Here is a 21,935-nt window from a genome sequence, read left to right on the forward strand (position 1 = left end):
GAAAAATTTAAGTTTCTATACGTTTTGTTTTACTTGGGTTAAATTATTTTAATGTCGGTGAAATAATATAAAATAAAAAGTAAATATAAAATTGTACTTAATATTTACGAGTTAGTAATGATTATACATTGAGTTTTAACTTTTTACTATAATAAGACATGTGTAGGAAAGCAGCTAAATTGCCAAACCAAGCCTAGCTTTTTTATATGCAGGATATTATCGTAATCTTTATAATTAATACGCTACATGAAACTTTGTCGGTTGAACTCCTCCGCCATTTCTTAACCGATTTCATCCATTGACGTCTCATTGGAAAGAGCGTGTCGAGTAGATTTGCAAACTGGCCTTACATTTATGAAAAAGTCCCTTAGGCTCTGCCCCAGTGGCTTTAAACTTTAAAGGTTCCCATGTTTTCCTTATGAAGAACATAATTGTTTACATTTTGATCAGCTGTATAATTTAATTACTGTTATTTATCTTTCAATTCAACGAAACGCATTGGGTTCATTTACTGATTTTGGTTGAATAGAAATGAAATAAATGTACTACTTTAATTTACAATTTAAATAATCGAGAAAGCCTTGGCAATTTGATATATTTTACCTCCTATATAATAAAGAACACCTACAGTATGAATATTCCCACAAAAAATTAACAAGGATGTTAGTCGAAGTTTTACTATTTTGTAGGAAACACGGACTTAACTTTATGATTATTGGCAAAGGAAAACACTCTAAGGCTGAATTAAACTGTTACGGCAAGGATATTAAATATATGTTTTATTAGAAGTCAAGAGATTTTAAAATAATATGACTACATCCAAAAAACTTTAATAAAACTTTCATTGAAGGATTTGCATTATTCACATTTAAGGGAAACAAAAAAACCATCTGAACAATATTAGGCCTTTCAATTCTGCATTTTTTCAGGTAAATTTATCTATTGAGTATACACGTATATAATTGAATATACGTGTACTCAATTATTTAACATACGTTATAACAGTAACTAGCCAAATTATTGCCAATTGAAGCGAATACAATTGTGATAGAGAGGTTATGCAGAAAATCAGGCAGTTCTTAAGTAATGTAAACAAAATGTTATCGTTGTAAAAAAATTACAAAAATTTGTAAACGTACTGGCAACAATGGGTAGTACCATGCAGACTACATTATCATTGACGAAGATCAACATGGACAACCTAATGCGGCTATAAGTGGGAAATATTTGTAAAATACACTAAAAAACTAGATCAGCTTTTGAAAAATGATAAAATATTTACAAGAAATGTTGATTATATGGAACTGTTAGGTACGTGATCTATGAGTTGAGTCTTTTAAACTCATCGGAAATTATGACTTTTATTAGGTTATAAATAAGTTATTTGTTTTTAAACAACTACCGTACTTTACTTCTTTGCAATTGCTCGATTTCGAGCAACATGTACACTTGTGTTAGAAGATTGCGTGATTCAAAATACACTGTCGCCTTCGGTGGGGAGATAATAATAATCTCTTCAACATCACAGAAGTTTACAATTTGTTGCCATCACTAGCATAATGTTAGTTTTTATTTCCTTGACTCTATTCATGTATGTATGTACAGCTTGAATAAAGATGATTTGATTTGATTTGAATGTATCAGCAACCATGGGGGGCTTGTGCTTTTGTTAAAGCTTGATTAAAAATCTCAAGGTTGCGCAGATGTTATTATTTGTGTATAACAATGATTAAATGATGTGTGGACAGATGTGGATGAGTGTCACATAATGCCGTACCTCTGTCGTAATGGGAGATGCCGCAATGTGATTGGGTCATTCCGTTGTGAGTGTGCGGACGGCTACACTCTCTCACCGGACCAACAGCAATGTCAGGACGTCGACGAGTGCCATGAGGTAATGTCAGGTCTGGCTGATAAGTTTGGTATCAGAACTGTTTTTCAGGTAACATTAACTGAAGTTGTTTATATTAAGATGCAGACTCTAGATCCAGGTCTGCATTAGCTTATAGTGTATATAAAAATTTAGGTGGATTGATGCTTGCTTGCCTGTCACTGACTGTATCTCTGATCCAACAACCTGCGCTTCTTACTTAGAGCAAGTGCTTTGTGTAGGCCAGTACTTGTAGCAGATCAAGTTATTGTTTCCACTTCCAACACTCATCCAGCCTACTCTCAAAACATCACCAAACACTTCCCCTTTACAACCTGGTGGTAACCTAATCGAGAGCATCACAACAGGTGTTGTATTCATCACATCTACTTGTCGTTCCTGTTGATAGGTGTGAGCACAATTGTTTACACCTAATACTTACTTGCATACATCCTTTACAGGATATTTTAGTAATTTATTCAATAAACAGTTTCTAACTGTTCTCAAGACATGCTTTATAAATTTGGTTTGTAAATAAGGTATGGTAACAATTACACTCAAACATACAAAAGTTAATTGGACGAAGATAGCTGACATTTAGCTTTGTTGAGGTTGTTTTGTGGTGTCAGACAGGTGGGATGTGCGGGTCGCCAGGTCGGTGTCAGAACCTGATGGGATCTTTCCAGTGTTCCTGTCCCTCAGGCTACAGGCTGAGTCCGGACAAGACCAAGTGTCAAGGTTAGTGGACATTACCTACCTAGTGTAAGGGATAAATAGTTCTCCATCAGGCTCCTCCCTCAGAGTAGACCCAAACCATAAAGTGCTATTATGGAAGCCATACTTCTAGTAATGAAAGGGGCTAACTTGGTGCATAGATGGGTTTTAAAAGTTTAACGGGACAGTGGCAGAGACATTTTCTCAGTTTAGCTCGTTTTCTTAGTTGAGCTAAGTTTAATCCACTTCTAAAAGAACTTGAAAATGGTCTGTTAGACATCTTAACTCTTAACCTTGTTGCAAAGAACAATCACAGCATAAAGTAAGAGGATTTGTGTGATGAAACACAGTGTTCTGACAGGCTTAAACATGTTTTGACAAGCTTTTGATTTATTGTAGACATCAACGAGTGCCAGGACAGTGCAGGTATATGTGAGGGTGGAGCCTGCATCAACACAGAGGGAGGTTTCATCTGTGAGTGTCCTGACGGATTCATCCTCAGCCAGAACGGCATGAAATGTATCGACGTGAGGCAGGACATGTGCTTCGATGACTTGCATGCAGGTGAGTTTATGATGAACTGATTGTAGAAATAATGTACAACTACTGAAATGATTCATGAGTAAAAGGGTTGACTGTAACAACTAAAGTTAATTCTTTTTCTGTTTATTATCTGATCTATACAGCTTTTATTATTTTCTCTTGGCCATTATTCTCCCCGTAGTGTGACATTAACACTAGTTTTGCAAAGTGACTGAATTACAACATAGGAAATTTCCCGGAAGTCATTATGTTTCCAGGGGCTTCCATTAACATCCTTACAAAGTTTTGTGTTTAAGCTTTTTCCTAAGCAGTTACACCACTTTTCCAACACAATCCCCATATAGAATATTTGTTACTTTAATGGTCCGGTTTGTAGGATCTCTCAAGCCCTGGTTGCCACAGCTTCTGCAGCAGACTCGGGATCTACAAAGTGGTCTTGTAACACTGCACACCACCCCTACTGGTTTTGATGTTTTCTTTAGCTTTGTCTTGTGCTCCCTGCTTTACACACCATACCCCACATTGTTGTCTCCAAGACCAAAAATTGTCACCAAGTTATAAGCAGGATCTAGTTGGGTAAAAGTTAGGGATGGACGGGATTGAATTTTTAGTTCGGGACGGAACGGGACGGGATTTTTATTTCCTTCCTGATTTTCGGGACGGGACGGGACGGGATTTTTTCCTGTGCATGAAAAGAAAGTCTTGAGTATTGCAGTTACCAAAAAGGACAAACAAAATCAATATTGACCATTTTTGTTAATGATCTATAAAAACAAAAAATGGGGAGGCCTAAAAATTTACAGGTATAGAAACTTGTGACTCTTGGTCGAAATGACTCTTGGTCACTGAGCAATCGTCAAAATGACACGTGGTCAAGGCGGAATCGTCGGTATGGGTGATCGTCGGTATGACTCATGGTCACGGCATGATCGTTGGTATGACTCCGCGGTCACGGATAGATTGTCAGTATGACTCGTGGTCACGGCATAATCGTCGGTATGACTCCGCGGTTACGGCAAGATCGTCGGTATGACGTGGTCATGGCGCGATCGCCAGTATGACTTAAGTATGAGTTCAGGGTCACGGGTAGATCGTCGGTATGACTCGCGGTCATGGCGCGATCGTCGTTAATTTATATTTATTTATTGAGTTACGTGTCAGTACATCATAATAACAGGACATATTGTCAATGGTTAAATAAAGACTTAAAACTAATAGATAAAACTAATATATCTGTATTTACACAAAATCAACTGAATCTTCCCAAAATACAACATTGTTACATGAAAAAAAATTGAGCTATAAGGAGTGGGAAGGTTAATTTATACCTAATTCCAGCAGTCCTTAAAATTATCTGCCAATGAAAAAACTTGTACTTTGAGTAAAAAGGGAAGAGGAGGTTTGGTGGTGAGAAAGGAATGGGCCATAGCTTTTAAAATAATACTTACTAAAATAGTTTAAGAAATCAGGCACTTCTTAAATGTGCAGCTGTATTTTTCCGTGTTTATAGGTAATCCATTCATATATGAACAGACACTCATCCCATGACTTGATATTTAATCCAAAACATAGAACAGTATTAACTTATTTTGTAAACTTTTATTTTCTTGTTATTTTTTTTAATTAATGATTTTAATTTATTTTTTTTCAATGGTTGTTCTCAAATAGTTAAAGCCATAATGTACAATTTTGACATGGATGATTTATATTTATTTTTTTTTTTATTGCTTTACTACTCAGTACGTATGTGATTGTCAGGTAAATGCTCGCTGGCCAGACGAGAGCCAATGACTGTGAAGGAATGCTGCTGTTCTATGGGAGCTGCCTGGGGCCGCTATTGTGAACAATGTCCCAAGCAAGGCACTGGTGAGTCTCCGAGACAAAGATAATTGAGAAATGAATTCAATCTGTTCTTGTGCGTAAGTAGTTGCTGGTTTACCTTATAGAAGAAAACATATAATCAGTAGAGAAATATAATACAGAATAAACATGCTGTTAAAATATTTAAATAATGTTTTTTTTTTTAATTAAAAGTTAATGCAAGTTAAATTACATACATACAATATATAGTTGCAATTACATAATTACAAAATACAAATTAATATTTAAAATTAATCCAAAAGACTTTGCAAAGATGTTTGCGTATTTTTTACTTTAATTGTGAGTGAAAACAGACATGTTATTAAAATTCTCCTGATAGTAATAAATGGTAAGTTTGAAGACTATTGTGGTCCAGTATGCCTCAATTAATAAGGATTTTTTTTTAAAGTGAATTAAAATATTTCCACACAACAAATTTCTTTCATTTTACTAATCCGTCCAATCCATTTTTTTTTAAATTCATTCGTGTGGTTCTATTCCCAATTTTCATATTTTTGTTTATTTTGTTCATACATCCACTCCTTGAATCAATTTACTTGTTTCTCAGTTCATCCACTTTATCTTCATTTTATCAATATCGCGGATATCCGAAAAATCATCGGGTCGGATTCGGTTCGAACCGAGCCCAAATTCGATATCCGACACTATCCGTTATATATCCGACTTTTTCGGATAGAAAATATATTTTGACGTTTTGGACAGAAAGCCTCTATAACCACCATTAGTTTCCCAGGACAAAATTACAGCAATACGTTTCCAACGACCTAACAGCAAACGGCAAAGAAGCCGTATGATGCAATACTGATAACTAGTTTAGTCGTTATCGGCTGTTTTGCTTTACGATTAGATTCGTCTGGACCGAACAGACATAAAGCAGAAAAGAACTACCATGGTCAAATGAAAGTCAACTCGTGCTTGTCTTGCTCCTGATACTAGGGGCGCTGCGTAATAGTTTTTTTACAGTACTGTTTCAAAGTAGAAAAATCTAGCCTACTACTGTGATGTTACGTAAACAATAGATTAAATGTTTCCCGAAAAAAAGTCAGAATAGAAACAATAGAAAGGCAACACAATAGAAGGGTGGGAGGGGTTGGGCAATAACCTCGAAAGGAGCGCCGGTAGTGAGTCAAGTAGGACCGGAGGGGGAAGGGGTGGGTAAGACCTTGAAGCTATATATAGACTTGCACTACTTCCCTAAACCGAAAGGACTGGCCGGCGAGTGGTATTCCAATCACAGGACAAGATACGTTGTTTTTTGGGTATTCATTGCCCGGTTTGACTTTGGATTGTCTTACTGTGTAGAAACTTTGAATAATAAAAAATAAAGTTAGAACTAACCACGATTATTTAGCATTTATTGTGTACATATTAAATGATTTAACGATAGGGACCATGGATATATACAAACTTTTGTCGTGATTTTAATTTCAACATCAAAATACAATATTGCACAATCGTGATATTTTAGGTCATTGACCTTTATTATGCATCCGGTATTGCTGTTTCAGAAGAGAAGCACGTTGATAAATTATAAATTGATATTCCCGTAGTTAAAAAGAATTATTTTATAAACCTATAAAACAAAATCATAAAATCTTACATAAAGATAACAAAAAATAACGGAAATTGTAAAAAGGGAATACAGATAACAACGTCATTATTCTTTCTCTTTGTTCTTCTATTTCTTGGGTTTCCCTTATCACGCATTCAAGTCGTTATCAGCTTTTATGACATAGCGCACAGCAGGGGGTAAAACACTTGAGTGCAGCCGAGCGGCACTAATGAGGGTCGGACCTTCTTGGGGGTGAACAATAGACGGCTTATCAGACCCTCCCCTCCCCTCCCCCGTGGTCTGGAGAAAGCTTGTAAACAAACTATTGCACAAGCGGTGACTTGACATTGGGCTGCTTCAATTATAATTTTGTCAAATGAACTGTGATGTTTCAAAATCAAAAACAATAATTTGGGACCATACTGCTTAACAATAATGGACTGCAATTATTGTTGAACATACAATCCATTTTTAACAAACTAAGATTATAGATTCAAATACAATTATAAAGATTATCTTGGTATTTTACTTGGGGTAATGAAGTTATGTCTAGGCTAGTGTAATTCTCGGTTCATCAAGGTTCTACTGAATTATGTTTGGCAGTGAATATGTGTAGAATGCAATTTATAAATTCAGGGACCTTTTACACAGTTATAAAGTCTAATTGCCCAACATCAAATCGTGAGCTAGAGCCAATTTAGTGCATTAGTGATTCTACACTTGGCAAACCCACAAAATGCCACTTAAGCCCAATAATCCGTTCCAAAAAACGTAACAAATACAATGTGAAAATAAACTTGAGATCGAACTCCTTGGCTTGTGAGAACCAGGAAACAAGATAAATCATAACCTCAAGTAAACAAGCCCAAACGTTTGACACCAGTCCTGCTGAGCTAAGGTGTTTGTGAAGATTTCGGCTGCTAGTGTACTTAATTCAAGCAACCAACTTTTGAAAATAAATGTTGTGAATTGTGATTTTCAAGAGAGAGAAAACTGTGGACTTGGCTAATTTGAAATTCTATAGTTCAAAATCGTCATTTAAGTTTATTTACACAGCTTTACATTGTTTTGTAGGTTAAAAATACATATGCAGCTTATTATTAACCGCGCCGAACTATCCGAATCCGAAAATATCCGAATCCGAACCTCCCAATATCCGATCCGATCCGAACCGAGCCTCAACTATCCGATCCGAATCCGATCCGAAATGAAATTTCACTATCCGCACACCTCTAATATCGTATCAAATCTAGTTTATCTAATCTGTCCAGTCTGCTCATTTTGTCCAGGCCATCCCCTTTGTCTAGTTAATTTGCTCTTATATTGTCCAGAACAGTTTGACCAACCAGTTTGTCTACTGTTTATATCTTATCCAGTTTGACCTTTTTGTCCAACTTCTGTTCTTTTTCCACTTTTGCCTCTTTATTCACGATGACCGTATTAGAAAATATCTTCACCTTGACAACTTTGGAAATTGTGGATGTAAACTGCAATAAATATTTCTTTAAGTGAGTCACACATATTACACAACACATATTATGCAATTCCAAACACTACAAAATAAGCAAAACATAATTTTTGAATTACCATATGAAAATGATATTTTAGCTTTTGTCGAACAAACAAAATTTGTAGGCTTAAATATTGATAAAAATTTGACTTGGAAACATCACATTGAAATATTAGCTAAAAAATTACATACAGCTTGTTTCCAGATGTATGTTTTAAGAAACATAATAGATTCTAAAACAAAGGTCATAGTTTATTATGCCATATTTTTTTTCCATTATGCAATATGGTATTGAGTTATGGGGCTCAACATCATATGCCTCAACTATTTTTAAGATACAAAAGAAGTTTTTAAGAATCTTATCATTTACACGCAAAAAAAGTCATGTAAACCGCTTTTTGAAACATATGGAATGTTAACAATGCCTTCACTTTACATTTATAAAATTCTGGTATACTTCAAGAGTAATGCACGATTATTTATAGACAATCAATTTATTCATCAATACCAAACACGTTCAAAAAATAATTTTCAGTATCCAAGACATCGGCTATGCCTGTATGAAAGATCGCCGTACTACATGAGTCTGAGGCTTTACAACGGTCTACCTGCTCATTAAAAAAATATCAATAGTATTGTAAAGTTTAAGAAAGAATTAAAAACATTCCTTATAAAAAAGAAATATTATACAATAGAAGAGTATTTAAATGACTGTTTTTTAAAAAGTGACTAGTTTAATTTTAATCCTTAGTTTTAATTTTTATTTTTGTTAGCTAAGAATGGCAATGTCATCTGTTTCACCAGCTTTGCTGGGAATGTAAAATGTTTTATGACAATAAAGTGATATTATTATTATTATTATTATTAACTCTCCAGCTGGAGTAGCGCTACACATTTACTATCAGTATGATAATTTTGCCAAATTTTTGTTTAATTTTTTCCGTGTATTTGTGTTTATGTATGTGTTTGTGACAATTATTGCTAGCTTCATGGATGAATATAATCTCTAAAATAAACTGTTTTACTACTTGAGAATGCAACTTGAGATTTAAGACTGTGGTTGCGAAGCCAATCACTCGATAGAACAACTGGAATTTAACTTTTATTAGTCCTGAGGCTAAAATGTTTCCTTTCGTTACAGAGGATTTCTGGAAGCTGTGTCCGCAGGGCTCAGGCAGGATGGATACAGGTGAAGACCTCAACGAGTGCCAGCTGATGCCCCACGCCTGTGATGGTGGTGACTGTATCAACACTGATGGTTCGTACCGCTGCGAGTGTCCGGCCGGCTACACACTCGACGGCACTGGCAAACGTTGCATCGGTGAGTTAATATGACATTGAGGTATATATTCTGTGATGGTCAAAACCAGCAATTCCAAGTCTCAAAACTGATATAAAAACTTTAAAAATCTCAAATCTCCAATCTCAAGACCTATTATGTGAAATTTACTGGCCTGTTTCAGTTTACAAAAAAATACAGGTAATATAAAATGTGAAATCAGAATTGAATGAAATTGGTCTCCTGACCACAACCAACCACTGTTGGCTTAATGTGGGACTAAAATACACTTTAAACTTATACCTAAACTTCTTACAGAATGTTAACAAATTATTTCAATAGAGCTAAAAATTTTTATAGATAATCTACAAGTGCAAATTATTTAAAATGATCCATATTATTTGCGAGGAGTAAAATTATTTGTTTTTTCGTATAGGCATTTGTGGGTTTTGCACATTTTTTCAAGAGTGGAAAGGAGTAAGGGGTGTTAAGGGAAGAGCGAATGATGTTTGAGGACCAATGACAGAAGGCTTGTGACTTTGTAGGAAAGATTGGTGGTAGCAGGAGACTTGCAGCATAATTTATCTAATTTTTATAAACATTAAAAATGGTACAAAAAATGTTGGCAGTTTCAGTTTTGAATCTCAAAACTTGCTAATCAAATTTTAAAAACTGAAACTCTTCCAAGTTTTAGTGTTTTTAGATTTGAGATTCGTTCATTCATGAATAACAACAATCTATCCTGAGCAGTTTTAAATTTTGCCGTTGTATCTAGATAACAATACTTTCTAATTCTGTGAACTTTGGTTATTATTCTTAATATAATTTTCCAGACGAGGATGAATGCATGAGCGGAGCAGGGGTGTGTGGCAATGGGACTTGTACCAACCTCCTCGGAGGTTTTGAATGTTCTTGTTCTGATGGGTTTGCTCCTGGGCCAATGCAGGTAATGTTACACATCTAAAATTTGTTAGAATACAATTTTTTTTTGGTGCATTTGTTATTTAGTCAAAATCAAAGGTTCATGCTTGATGCCTTGCCTTCAACAGTGTGCTATGGGAAAGGCAAATATGATTTAATTCATAGATAAACAGAATTGAACCCAACTGTACTCTTGATCATTGTAATAAAATATTGGACATATTGAACTTTGCCTATATAAAATAATTTGTGTTTGATTTAATGACTATTTCCCTTTTGGTAAATTTTTTCAACATTTATAAATTGGCGTATTACGTACATTGTAAGGTTTGTTAGAAATTTAACTAAAGATGTTGTTCCTCCAACTGACCAAATTGCTCTTTGAACAAATGTCATTTACAATGAGTATAGACGTAAGTGTTAATTTATTTTGATATTGAACCTTCTTAGAATGAAAAACTCATCAAAGTAACAAGAAACTTGCCTAGTCTGCATGTTTGCTGCAGTTAGGTTATGCATATTCTGAAAAAGGATATGTCCTTCTTGAAATACTTGTATGCACAGTTTTGAATGGAGAACTAGATTACATTAACATACTAGGACGCCAGTATTTAGATTTGACATAAGTTGATTGGGGATTATACAACCAATGTTCACCTCACTGTGCAGACTTGTGAAGACATTAACGAGTGTCTAGAGACGAACAACCAATGTGCCTTCCGCTGCCACAACGTGCCTGGCTCGTACCGCTGTATCTGCCCTTACGGCTACTCACTGGCTCCTGACGGCAGACATTGTGTCGGTGAGTATAGCTTTTTGAAGCTGATCTCTGATGAATCTTTATGATTAATTTGGCTTTCCTAGTCAATAGACTCAGTAAATTTAAATAGAAATTTAAAATAAATTCCCGAGGTATGTAAATTTGTACAGGGCTATTTTTGTAGCCTTCATATAAACTAGGGATGGACGGGTCCCGAAATTTCAGGAATTTTTTGAGAAAACAATATTCCCGATTATCGGGACGGGATTACATTTGATTCGGGAATTTTTCGGGACGGGATTTTGTCTGATCGTCGGCGATTTTGCCGCTCCGCGAGCGCCGATGACACCGCTATTGCGAGAGATAGGTCCGCGAACGCAGGAGACGAAGTCATAACGACGATTCAAACCCGTCCATTCCTAATATAAACTTAGGTTATCTCCGTAGTTATCTTGTGTAGTTTTAACAGACTTCCATATAGGGAATAAGCTATTTCAGTACCATTGGTCTTAAGGTAAGACCTAGACCTGGGAACAAATTTTTTTCACCGTCTATTCAAATATGTGTGTTTGCATTTGTCCAATAGATCGATAACTTGAGTAAATAAATCACACAATTTTATTGAAATTGGGTACAAACAAGTTGACTTATGTTTATTCTAACTAGTTCGCAAACCCACATGATTGGACTATAGAAACTAAGTTTATAGTGTTACTAAAAATAGTTTTTCCCCATTTTTAACTCTCAAAACAAATTTTGCAATGGATGAAAACAGAATCATAGAAACTTATAATTATGTGGAAACCTGTTTAGAAAATTTTATTAAACATACATGTAATTTATCCATCACACAACAATTGTAAATTATTTTTTTTTTTTTTTAGCAGATATAATAAATAAATTTACATAAATAATTCCAATTGTTTTCTAGATGTCGACGAGTGTGTGACACCAGCCAACAACTGCAAGTACAACTGTAAGAACCTGATTGGTTCGTTCCTCTGCAACTGCCCGGACGGCTACACACAGGTTGGCAACACTGACGACTGTCGAGACATCAACGAGTGTGTTACGTTGCCTAATGTGTGCCTTAATGGTCGCTGTGTCAATATGCAAGGCAGCTACCGATGTGACTGCTTTGAAGGCTTCAAACTGAGCTATGATTACAAACAGTGCATAGGTAGGTGGACAGTTTATAATTTTATGATTATTTATTATTTCTAAATAGTTAGAAACTTTTGTATAAAGGATTGTATTAATTTTGTTCTATACTAGTGTAAATTAGATTTATAAATTGCAGTAATATAAGTTGATTGGATTTACACTTAAAACTTTCATAAAATTTCTTGGCTCTTTTTTAAATTGTTTGTAGATACAAAATCTGTACGGAAAATGCAATTTGATGATGGATGATTTAATTTTGGAAAGGTATAAGATTCATCTTAGATCTTACATGGAATGGTTACGAGGGTTGTCCGTTAAAGGTCACCATTGAGCTTCCTGTTTTTGCCAAGTAAGCTAGATTAAATATGAGACCAACATCGTGCTTCTTGGTTCATCCACTACTACCTATTTATGTGGTTCCCACCCTTGTGGAACGATTAGTCTCGTCAAAGTATTAAAAAAAATATGTAAAAAAAATTTACCCCCCCGCCAACCTTGAATCACGTTCTGTGATTATTTTTCTCTTGAAAGGGGGTCAATTCCGGTTGTGTAATGTTGCCAGTTAACAGACGTGTATACAGACAAGTGTTTTGACTTAGAAAATGTGAATAATTGGCTTAGTGAGTCTGCTAAAAGCAGGCTTCTTTTGCACAATGGGACAGGCAGTGAGTATCCACCAGTTTCTATCGCGACAGTGATTGATTAAGACCACAGAAATCAAATCACAGATTGCAATTTATACTTGGTGGAGCGTCAATTTCCTTTCACAATAAATTTTCGCTTTCGAATACTATGAGGAGACTTATATCCCCATAGGTGTGGAAACTAAATGGAATAGTAGTTGATGAGCTACTCAATACGACTCTCAGATTTTATCTGTTTTGCTTGGCTAGGACGTGAGCTTGATAGAGATCAGGCAAACCTAGTACAACATTTTATAAACAAACTTGCTGCAAAAGCCAGGAAAATTTGGCTTGTTTAGCTCATAGAGATAAACTTGTTTTTGATAACAATGTACTTTGTCCCTTGGTCAGTCCTTGAGTAGTTCATGAACTCGTAGTAACATAGTTAAAGGTTATTCAAAAACACATTTATTACAAATCTAAGCAGTTTTAAAGGAGTGTTGATTGACTTTAACAATTTGACACATCAACACTTATTTTAGTTATGTGACCTATTGTAGTGTAGGCCTACCTACATGTGCCGAGACTTGTATTTTTCCAAGCATAAGCTTAGAACTAAAATACATTTGGCCCCAAAAACTTAATTCTAACAGTTATGTTTATGTTTAGAAAACTAAAGTAATGCTTGTAAATTATTGATTAAAAGTATACCATCAACACATGTTTCATTCATGAGAAATTTCAAACTTACAAGGCTTTAGCACAAAACTGGTTAACATCTTGAGGTCAGCAATTGGTTGAATGTGAAGCACAGCTATTGGTTTGTTGTCTACTGTGCACAACTACTTTCTGCCGCTCGTTTTGTGTCTACTGAATAGTGAATACTGAACGGTTGGAAGTGGAAAATGCACTATTATGTTCATAAAATAAGATTTTCTTGGATTGTAAATAAGTTCTTTTGTTGGTTTGCTTATTGCTCTTTAGCAAACGTGATATGTTGCAGATGAGCGGCAAGGCTACTGTTTCCGCAAGCTTATGAACGGCCGATGTAGTCAGGTGACACACAGTGAGGGACTGATGTCAGTGACGAAGGCTGACTGCTGCTGCACCATGGGAGCTGCGTGGGGACCACTGTGTGAACTGTGTCCTAGCCCGGGGTCTGAGGAGTACCAACAACTGTGTCTGGACACCGGCTACTCCATTGACGGCAGCGGTCAGTATCATAAGCTTATAGACGTAAAATATTTGAATGTTTTCCTTATGATAATTTGACACAATGGGAAACGTCACATGGCGGATTTAGTGTGAATATTTGTCACTAAATTAATGGTAAGCTTTGAAAAGTCACTATTTCTACAAGTTCACCCAGTATATTAGATATCAGAAATGTTGAGATACATAAGAGGTGTTTAAAGTTTTACTTCACTGATATTTAGATTAAATTTTCATGACTGGGACACTCCCTGGTGGGTATTTGAAAGAGAATATGAGTGGAACAATGATTATTGAATGAATGAGATGACAGCTTTGTTACCAACTATGATCAATTACATATTTAGCCTGGATCATTTATTCAAATCCCAATTATCAGAAAAGCTGGGTCCAATTTAAAATCATTAACAAATATTTTGACTTTTGTTAGGATCAAACCAGCAGCATTCTCATTACTAGGCGAGCAAAATGGTCACTTAGCTACCCAGCTATATCAACAGGGTGTCCACATTCTGGAAAGTCAGGGATAGTCATGGAAAGTCATGGAAACAAATTTTGGTCATTGAAAGTCACGGAAATAGGCAAGAAGTCATGGAAAGTCATGGAAATTTCCAATTATGGATGGATTTGAAGGGACCATTCAATGCTCTAGTCAGCCGTAACCTGGACTGTTGTAGCATTTTTCAGGATTTTTCACAGATGTTCGACAATTCAATTTATTACAGTTGTATTATTTTATGATTTTTCGGTTTGTTTTAGTTCATTGTTGTACCTATTGTACTCCATTGTTATATGTTATTACATATTTTAGTATTTTCTGCAAAATAACATGCCCAGGCAGTATTATTTGTGTGTGTATGTTATATTATAATTTGCGTGTTTAGTTCGTGAGTCATGGAAATCAATGGTAAATGGTCATGGATAGTCATGGAAATTCATGGAAATTAATAACAAATCTTTTGTGGACACCCTGATCAACCATCATAATCGTAATGACTTTTTCAGAGGGTCAATTGTAATGTCAGTTTTATCCAGGAAAAATATACGTGTGGTGTAAAGTTATCTTTATATCTCTTACTAACCCCATGTTCTTTTTGTGAGTAAGCGACAGTAGTTGAATTCAATTTTTTCAACTTATTGACACAATTTGTAATTGACACACTAAGTAAGCTAGCAAACAAGATGTGTCAGTTAGTGGCTCAGTCGGTAGCGTGACAGAACATGAAACTAAGGCAGGAATGTCTTGATTTATTGGTCCATGTGGGAGGGCAAGGCTTAAAGAAGTTGCCAAGTTAGACAATTAAATAACAGCTTTGATGGATAGATGATAAGAAATAAACTAGTCTGCTAATTTAAGGAGGTAAACTCTAAAATTTATTTAATCCAGCCTTTTAGGTCCTGCTGGATTTTGTAACCTAAATGTAATTTTGTTGACAGACATTGACGAGTGCCAGACAATCCCAGACTTGTGTCGCAATGGCCGCTGCATCAATACTCTCGGCTCGTACCGCTGTTTATGTAACAAGGGGTACAAGCCGGACCACACTGGCAAGCACTGTAGAGGTAAGGTCAAACATAGTTTATTGACAATAGAAATAAGGCTTCATTGGTTAGTATTAATAACACGATTGTGGCCTTTAATGTGAAACCACTGTGTCACATTACTAACATAACGAACACATTAGCAGCCCTTCTTGACTGAAGATGACTATCTATAAAGAGACACAAATGATAGTACATGTTAGTGGTGTGACACAATTTGATCTTAAAGACCATGAGTTTGTTAGCTTTTCACAAATTAATGTTATGGTCGTCATTGGTCCACTTTAGTTAGTTTTTTATGTATTTGAAATCACTCTCTCTTCCCTCTAGCCGTTTACTTTCATAATTAGTTGTAGTTTTCTCATCCTTAAAACGGTATGTAACTAAATCGCTGATTGTAGCCCAGAATTCTAATTAATGTTTGGCCTGATTAAATTTACACTTTAAATCACATATAACCTCTTTGTATGTTGAAAATTTCTAAAAAATGTGACTAATCTTAAAAATATTTTTCCAGAAATCTTAAAAAGTAGACAAAGGAAAAATTAAAATTTAACTGCTTAGGAATAAGGAACTACTAGTAAAACTTTTAAGTAGAGATGCATAGCACGGACTGAAGGAAAAAGCCTACACTTTATTTATTTTCTTACATATACATCAGTAATGTTATACTATACATTTCTATGTTAAACATGCAAGTGTTCAATGAGCCACTGGGTTTTTTTTCTTCCATCTAAATTATTGTCACATTAAATGCCATACTATGTGTTACAGATGTTAACGAGTGTGATCAGAAGCCTTCCCCGTGTCAGTTCGCTTGTCAGAACACTGAGGGCAGCTTCACATGTTCATGTGCTGCAGGATACACTTTGCACTCTGATGGTGTAAGTTAAAGAGTTTGGAGTGTTATATTCTGAGGCCACACTTGTGATGATTACAATCCTTATCATGAAGGTTTTGAAAATAAGGTTGAAGTATAAATTAAAACAACAAAACCACACAATAGTTATGACATATTTTGTTGTCATTGGGGTTTGATTCACTATGTTTATTATCTGCTTGAAACTTTGAATATACAGGGTGTCCATAAAAAACGTTTCAGGACTTTGGGAAATGAATCCCCATACTAAAAGGAAGAAAAAAGTTTATGGGAAGGTATGTCCGAAAATGCATATTAACCCAGATATCCGCCATTTTGTTTTTTATACAAAAATATTTTTATCTGTAAAGTTTTTTATTCGACGATTATGAAATTTGGTATACATGTTAACATACACAAGACCTATGATAGAAAAAATAATAAAGTTGTTCCAATTGTAAATTTCAAAATGGCGGCCGTTTGAATTTTTCTAACTTAAATAACTCAAAAACGGCTAATTCTATGAAAAAATGTCAAGAATACTTTTTTTTAGCATTTTTAATTTCCTATCAAACGATACCAAGATCAAAAAGATCGGACAAAAGATAACTGAAATATAACGTTTTTTGTGTAAAAATAAGGCAAAAATTAAGGGTTCCCCGACTAACTTTGCCTTATTTTTACACAAAAAACGTTATATTTCAGTTATCTTTTGTCCGATCTTTTTGATCTTGGTATCGTTTGATAGGAAATTAAAAATGCTAAAAAAAGTATTCTTGACATTTTTTCATAGAATTAGCCGTTTTTGAGTTATTTAAGTTAGAAAAATTCAAACGGCCGCCATTTTGAAATTTACAATTGGAACAACTTTATTATTTTTTCTATCATAGGTCTTGTGTATGTTAACATGTATACCAAATTTCATAATCGTCGAATAAAAAACTTTACAGATAAAAATATTTTTGTATAAAAAACAAAATGGCGGATATCTGGGTTAATATGCATTTTCGGACATACCTTCCCATAAACTTTTTTCTTCCTTTTAGTATGGGGATTCATTTCCCAAAGTCCTGAAACGTTTTTTATGGACACCCTGTATATTAGGCCTATTCAATAATATTGAGCCCTGCTCAACACTAAAACAATCATTCAATTATTTACACACCCCCTAGGGTTTGTATTCAATAAATATTCTTTTTCTTAAATAATATCAAACCGATTTAATTCAAAGCCAAATAACAGAAAAACACACAAAAGGATTCATAACTTGATTTGTCTTAGGTTATATTATAAATATAAATTTAGCATAATGTTCGGTATAATCCTAAAAATACTGAAATCCGATAAATATACTGGTAATCTAAATCCCTCCCAGTACTTTTAGTGCCAGATATGAAGACTATCAAGAGTTGTCTGTATTTTGTATGTTAGCATTACCTTTGCTGATCTGATATTCAGGTGAGCTGTGTGGACTTGGACGAGTGTGCCACAAGACAGCATGTGTGCCAACATCAATGTGTTAACACTCAGGGCAGTTACCAGTGTGCTTGTCCTTCAGGGTACAACCAGGTCGGCGACCATTGTCTGGGTAAGTCACCTACCTTATTGTTATTTGTTTTATTATCTTAATGCAATTGTCTTTGTTTTTACATTTTTGAAGGGAACCACCCACTATCTAACTTACTTGTTAGATCTTCTGTTAGATTAGATAGCATTATCAATTGATAGCCCAATGACAAATAGCATTTGGATCCAGATTCTACCTCACAAGGAATTGAACCAGCAACCTTTAGATTTGAAGGCAAGCATTATGAACACTCAGCTAGCCAGACAAAATTAATTGATTTCTCCATCTGTTTCCCCCAAAGTTTACTTTCATGGTTTGATAATTTCAAATAAATATGGAGCTTTTAAACATATTTACAAGCAAAATGACACAATTTTATATGCAACAATACAGCAAACATATACATACAGTAAATACATATAAAAGATTATATATAATGGCTATGCATTTTGGCAAATTAATTACACTGGTCATCATCAGGACTAACATACGATTGGGCAGCACTTTGTTGCAGAAATTATTAAAATTTTGAACAAGCTAAACACAGTTATGGCATTTGTTTACTCTTTTATTTTCTACAGACATAGATGAATGTGAGACAGACGCCATGTGTCCTCTGCCTGGCAAGTGTGTCAACACTCTAGGCAGCTTCCGATGTTTGTGTCCCCGGGGCTTCAAGCTGGACAAGACAGGATCTTACTGCCAAGACGCAGACGAGTGCACTGATGATTCCAAGTGTGAACATGGCTGTCAGGTAAGGATGAGTGGAACGGGGGATGCCCCTGTGGCCTTTCTTTGTCCCTATTAAAACTGCCTTTGAGCACTATTTAACCCTTTTGAACTACAAAGATTAGTAATTTAACTGTGCAAATTTTTACCAACTTTAAGTCTTTGTATTGTTGTATGCACAGACACTTACTAATGTAGATTAGTTATGGTTTGCAAGGTGCTTTTAATCCATTTCAATCTATTTTATCAAAATTGCATTCCAACGTCCAGCACTACCACTAGTTTACTTAATTAATGAATAGATGAATGAATGAATAACTTAATAACTGAATCTACACCTTAATATGCGTGTTACCAAGGGTTGTAGAAAAGAAAAGTCAACTATAGCTAGTTTTAAAGCTGATGTCTTCAAGTTTTTTTGGTACCCTTCAACAGTAATCAGCATTAATCAGCTATTGTTGTTGCCACGTTTTAATTTTCAAAACATTAAGTTGCAATTTGGAGGTGCAGTTGAAAGCACTGTGTATTGAATGGTTTATAGAGACAAAATTTGTTGTGTGATTTTTTCTGGGGGTTTGTGAACAATCGAGTGTATCTAGCAAGTGTATTGAGATCTACCAATCTCAAAAATTAATGCTGATTAAGAAGTTATTCATTGAATGTGTAACTGTTTTATACAGTAGAACCTCTTATTCTGCTTCCTCACATCTTATGAAGCAAAGGAAGAGCAAGTATTCAATAAATCATATTTGTTGTTTGTTACAGAACTTCATGGGCACCTACAGATGCGGTTGTCCGGATGGTTTCCTGCAACATGTGTACTACAACCAGTGTGTGGATGACAACGAGTGCTCACAGAATCCTTGTGGGGATCAGAAGTGCTTCAACACTATTGGCTCGTACCGGTGTGGCTGTCCAGACGGCTTCCAGTTTGACCAGGCAATGCTTGTCTGCATCCAGGTAATTTGTATTTTGGTAAATATGTAAGCTTTGGTTTGGAACTTGAGTGGACTACCGTACATACTATTCTTTTTATTTAATACTTAATACAGTCCAACCTCAGTATAACGAATCTGAAGGGACCGAACTGAATATTCGTTATATCAAGGATTTTGTTAAAACGAGGTTCGTTATATAGAGGTAAGGTTTGCAGGAATTTCGCTAAGTCGAGGTTCAGAACCAGCGTCGGTCAATATAGGTTGGGATTTGACCTCATTAAAATACAATTAAAGTAGCATAGGCTACGCTACAGTACTTTACAGTAGGCCTACAGTGTTTACATTGTACAGTAGAACCTAAATTATTCGGCAAAATAAAGGGGAGGGATCTTGAATATTGCGCAATCATGACAAAGGCATTGACCTTGGTACAGGTTAAAAACTGTAAGTTTAAAATCACAGCTTGTTCTAACCCTCCTAAAACCTAGCCAAACACTGTATTGCGTAGTCAAAAACCATGTAAAGAATAAAACAAAACAGTAGAAAGTTTTGTAAGCTACTGCTCGTGATAGGCCGGTAGGTTACTTACAGTACAGTACTGATTTATCACAACAGAGGAATGTCAATAATAATCATTAACTATAGCATTGGTGTTGCTAGTTGAAACAAATCGTATTGAAAACAATAAAGTATTAGATAAGCCATTATAAAAGTGTATAATCATAGCCAACTTAAGGATTATAAAAACACTCGTAAAAGGAATGTTAAGATAACGATGTTGCTATTCTTTCTCTTTGGTTTTGTTTTTATATTCTTTCTTAGTTTTCTCTTTATCCAAAAATTGTACAATTCACCATAGCTTTCCCATATCGCCCAATCACAGCTTACTAAACATTACGTCGTCATCAGTCCTCAGTGAATGAAATCAGTTCAGTTCTCAGTTGCAACATAGCGCGCGCAGCGACAGCAGACAAAGATGTAAAACGGAGCAGACGAATGTTAGCGCAAGGGATGACGTGACCTTTCCATTTCATTTGATAAAGAAACAGATTTTCCCAAAACAATAATTGGGTGGGGGATTTGTTATATCGAGGGAAAGACGGAGACAATTCGTTATGCAGAGGTTAAATTCGCAATGTAGAGGTTCTGACAATGATAAATTCGTTATATTGAGGTGTCTTATTTTAGCCGAAATCACGAAAAATTCGTTAAATCAAGGTCGTTGTTATGGTTTGTTCGTTATGTAGAGGTAAAATATACATTGTGTCTTATGGAGAGTTCTAGGGGATTAAAAAAAAATCGTTATATCAAGGAATTCGTTATATCGAGGTTCGTTATATCAAGGTTAGACTGTACTTCTAAATGAAATGGCGACCATACAAAGTAGGAATTTTAAGCCAAGTATGAATGGAGATGAGTGTAGGGTGAGTGGCGGGATCTTTAGTCTTGTTAGTGACTAAGGCCAACATTCCTTAGACACAGCTGTTAATTAATAGCCCAAACAGCTAATGGCAACTAAGCGACCTACAGTTTATAGTGGAATCCGAACCACATTTTTGCCTTTGGTATATACAAATTGGTCTAATTATCAGGATAGTACTGTGGATAGTCGTAGTACTCACCTGTGCGGACGTTAATCCACACCAGGGAGTATCGCATCCACTGTGCATGCCTATAAATATCCACAATTCGTCTATTGTGACAGATTACCAAAGTTAGATTTTACAGTGTCGAAACTCCAGGGTCTGCATTTTATAGCAAAATATATTGAAAGGTGAGCGTTGGATAACAAAAATTATAACTTTGTTATTAAATTTGTCATGAATTTTTTTAATGGAACTAGACGCCCTGTGATGAACAGATAGATTCTATCTGTCTTTAAAGTTCTCCAAATTTCTATAACATTTACATTTCACATTACTTATAAAAACAACTGATCAAAAAAACATAGTTTTAGGTAGATTTTAAGAATGATGAAATAATTTAATATTTTTGTTCTATTTTATTTTGTTTCTACGCCAGGGGAGTTTTCCTATTTTTGTCTAAGGTAAACCAAACCCTGGTTTTGATACTATCTGTACTGTCCGTCAACCAGTTGTTACTGAAGTAAGTCTATATAAGGGAAACACATACATTCAATAGAGCTTTTCCTTCTATCAGTAAACATAAAACATAAAATTTAATTTTCTATGTTTCTTTTCCTAACCTGAAATTTGCAGATAGTCACCCAAAGCTATAGTTTTGAACATTGCATGTAGTATTTGATAAAGG

General features: G+C 35.1%; 1 protein-coding gene across 1 annotated transcript in view; it reads left to right on the forward strand.

Moving 5' to 3' along the window:
* The window catches only part of LOC129003934 (fibrillin-2-like), a 165,924-nt gene that overhangs the window by 106,320 nt on the left and 37,669 nt on the right, over positions 1-21,935 (forward strand). The window contains exons 39-52 of the mRNA XM_054432279.1: positions 1,749-1,894; positions 2,500-2,608; positions 2,984-3,148; positions 4,886-4,993; positions 9,212-9,391; positions 10,183-10,295; positions 10,940-11,072; positions 11,962-12,210; positions 13,821-14,030; positions 15,467-15,592; positions 16,346-16,455; positions 17,889-18,018; positions 18,579-18,751; positions 19,492-19,686. Coding sequence (XP_054288254.1) covers positions 1,749-1,894; positions 2,500-2,608; positions 2,984-3,148; positions 4,886-4,993; positions 9,212-9,391; positions 10,183-10,295; positions 10,940-11,072; positions 11,962-12,210; positions 13,821-14,030; positions 15,467-15,592; positions 16,346-16,455; positions 17,889-18,018; positions 18,579-18,751; positions 19,492-19,686 — 2,147 coding nt within the window. The remainder of the gene's footprint in view (positions 1-1,748; positions 1,895-2,499; positions 2,609-2,983; positions 3,149-4,885; positions 4,994-9,211; positions 9,392-10,182; positions 10,296-10,939; positions 11,073-11,961; positions 12,211-13,820; positions 14,031-15,466; positions 15,593-16,345; positions 16,456-17,888; positions 18,019-18,578; positions 18,752-19,491; positions 19,687-21,935) is intronic.

The sequence above is a fragment of the Macrosteles quadrilineatus genome, unplaced genomic scaffold (genome assembly GCF_028750875.1).
Source record: "Macrosteles quadrilineatus isolate MER2022 unplaced genomic scaffold, UCM_ALF_1.0 Scaffold_9__3_contigs__length_116548681, whole genome shotgun sequence".
Lineage (NCBI taxonomy): Eukaryota > Metazoa > Arthropoda > Insecta > Hemiptera > Cicadellidae > Macrosteles > Macrosteles quadrilineatus.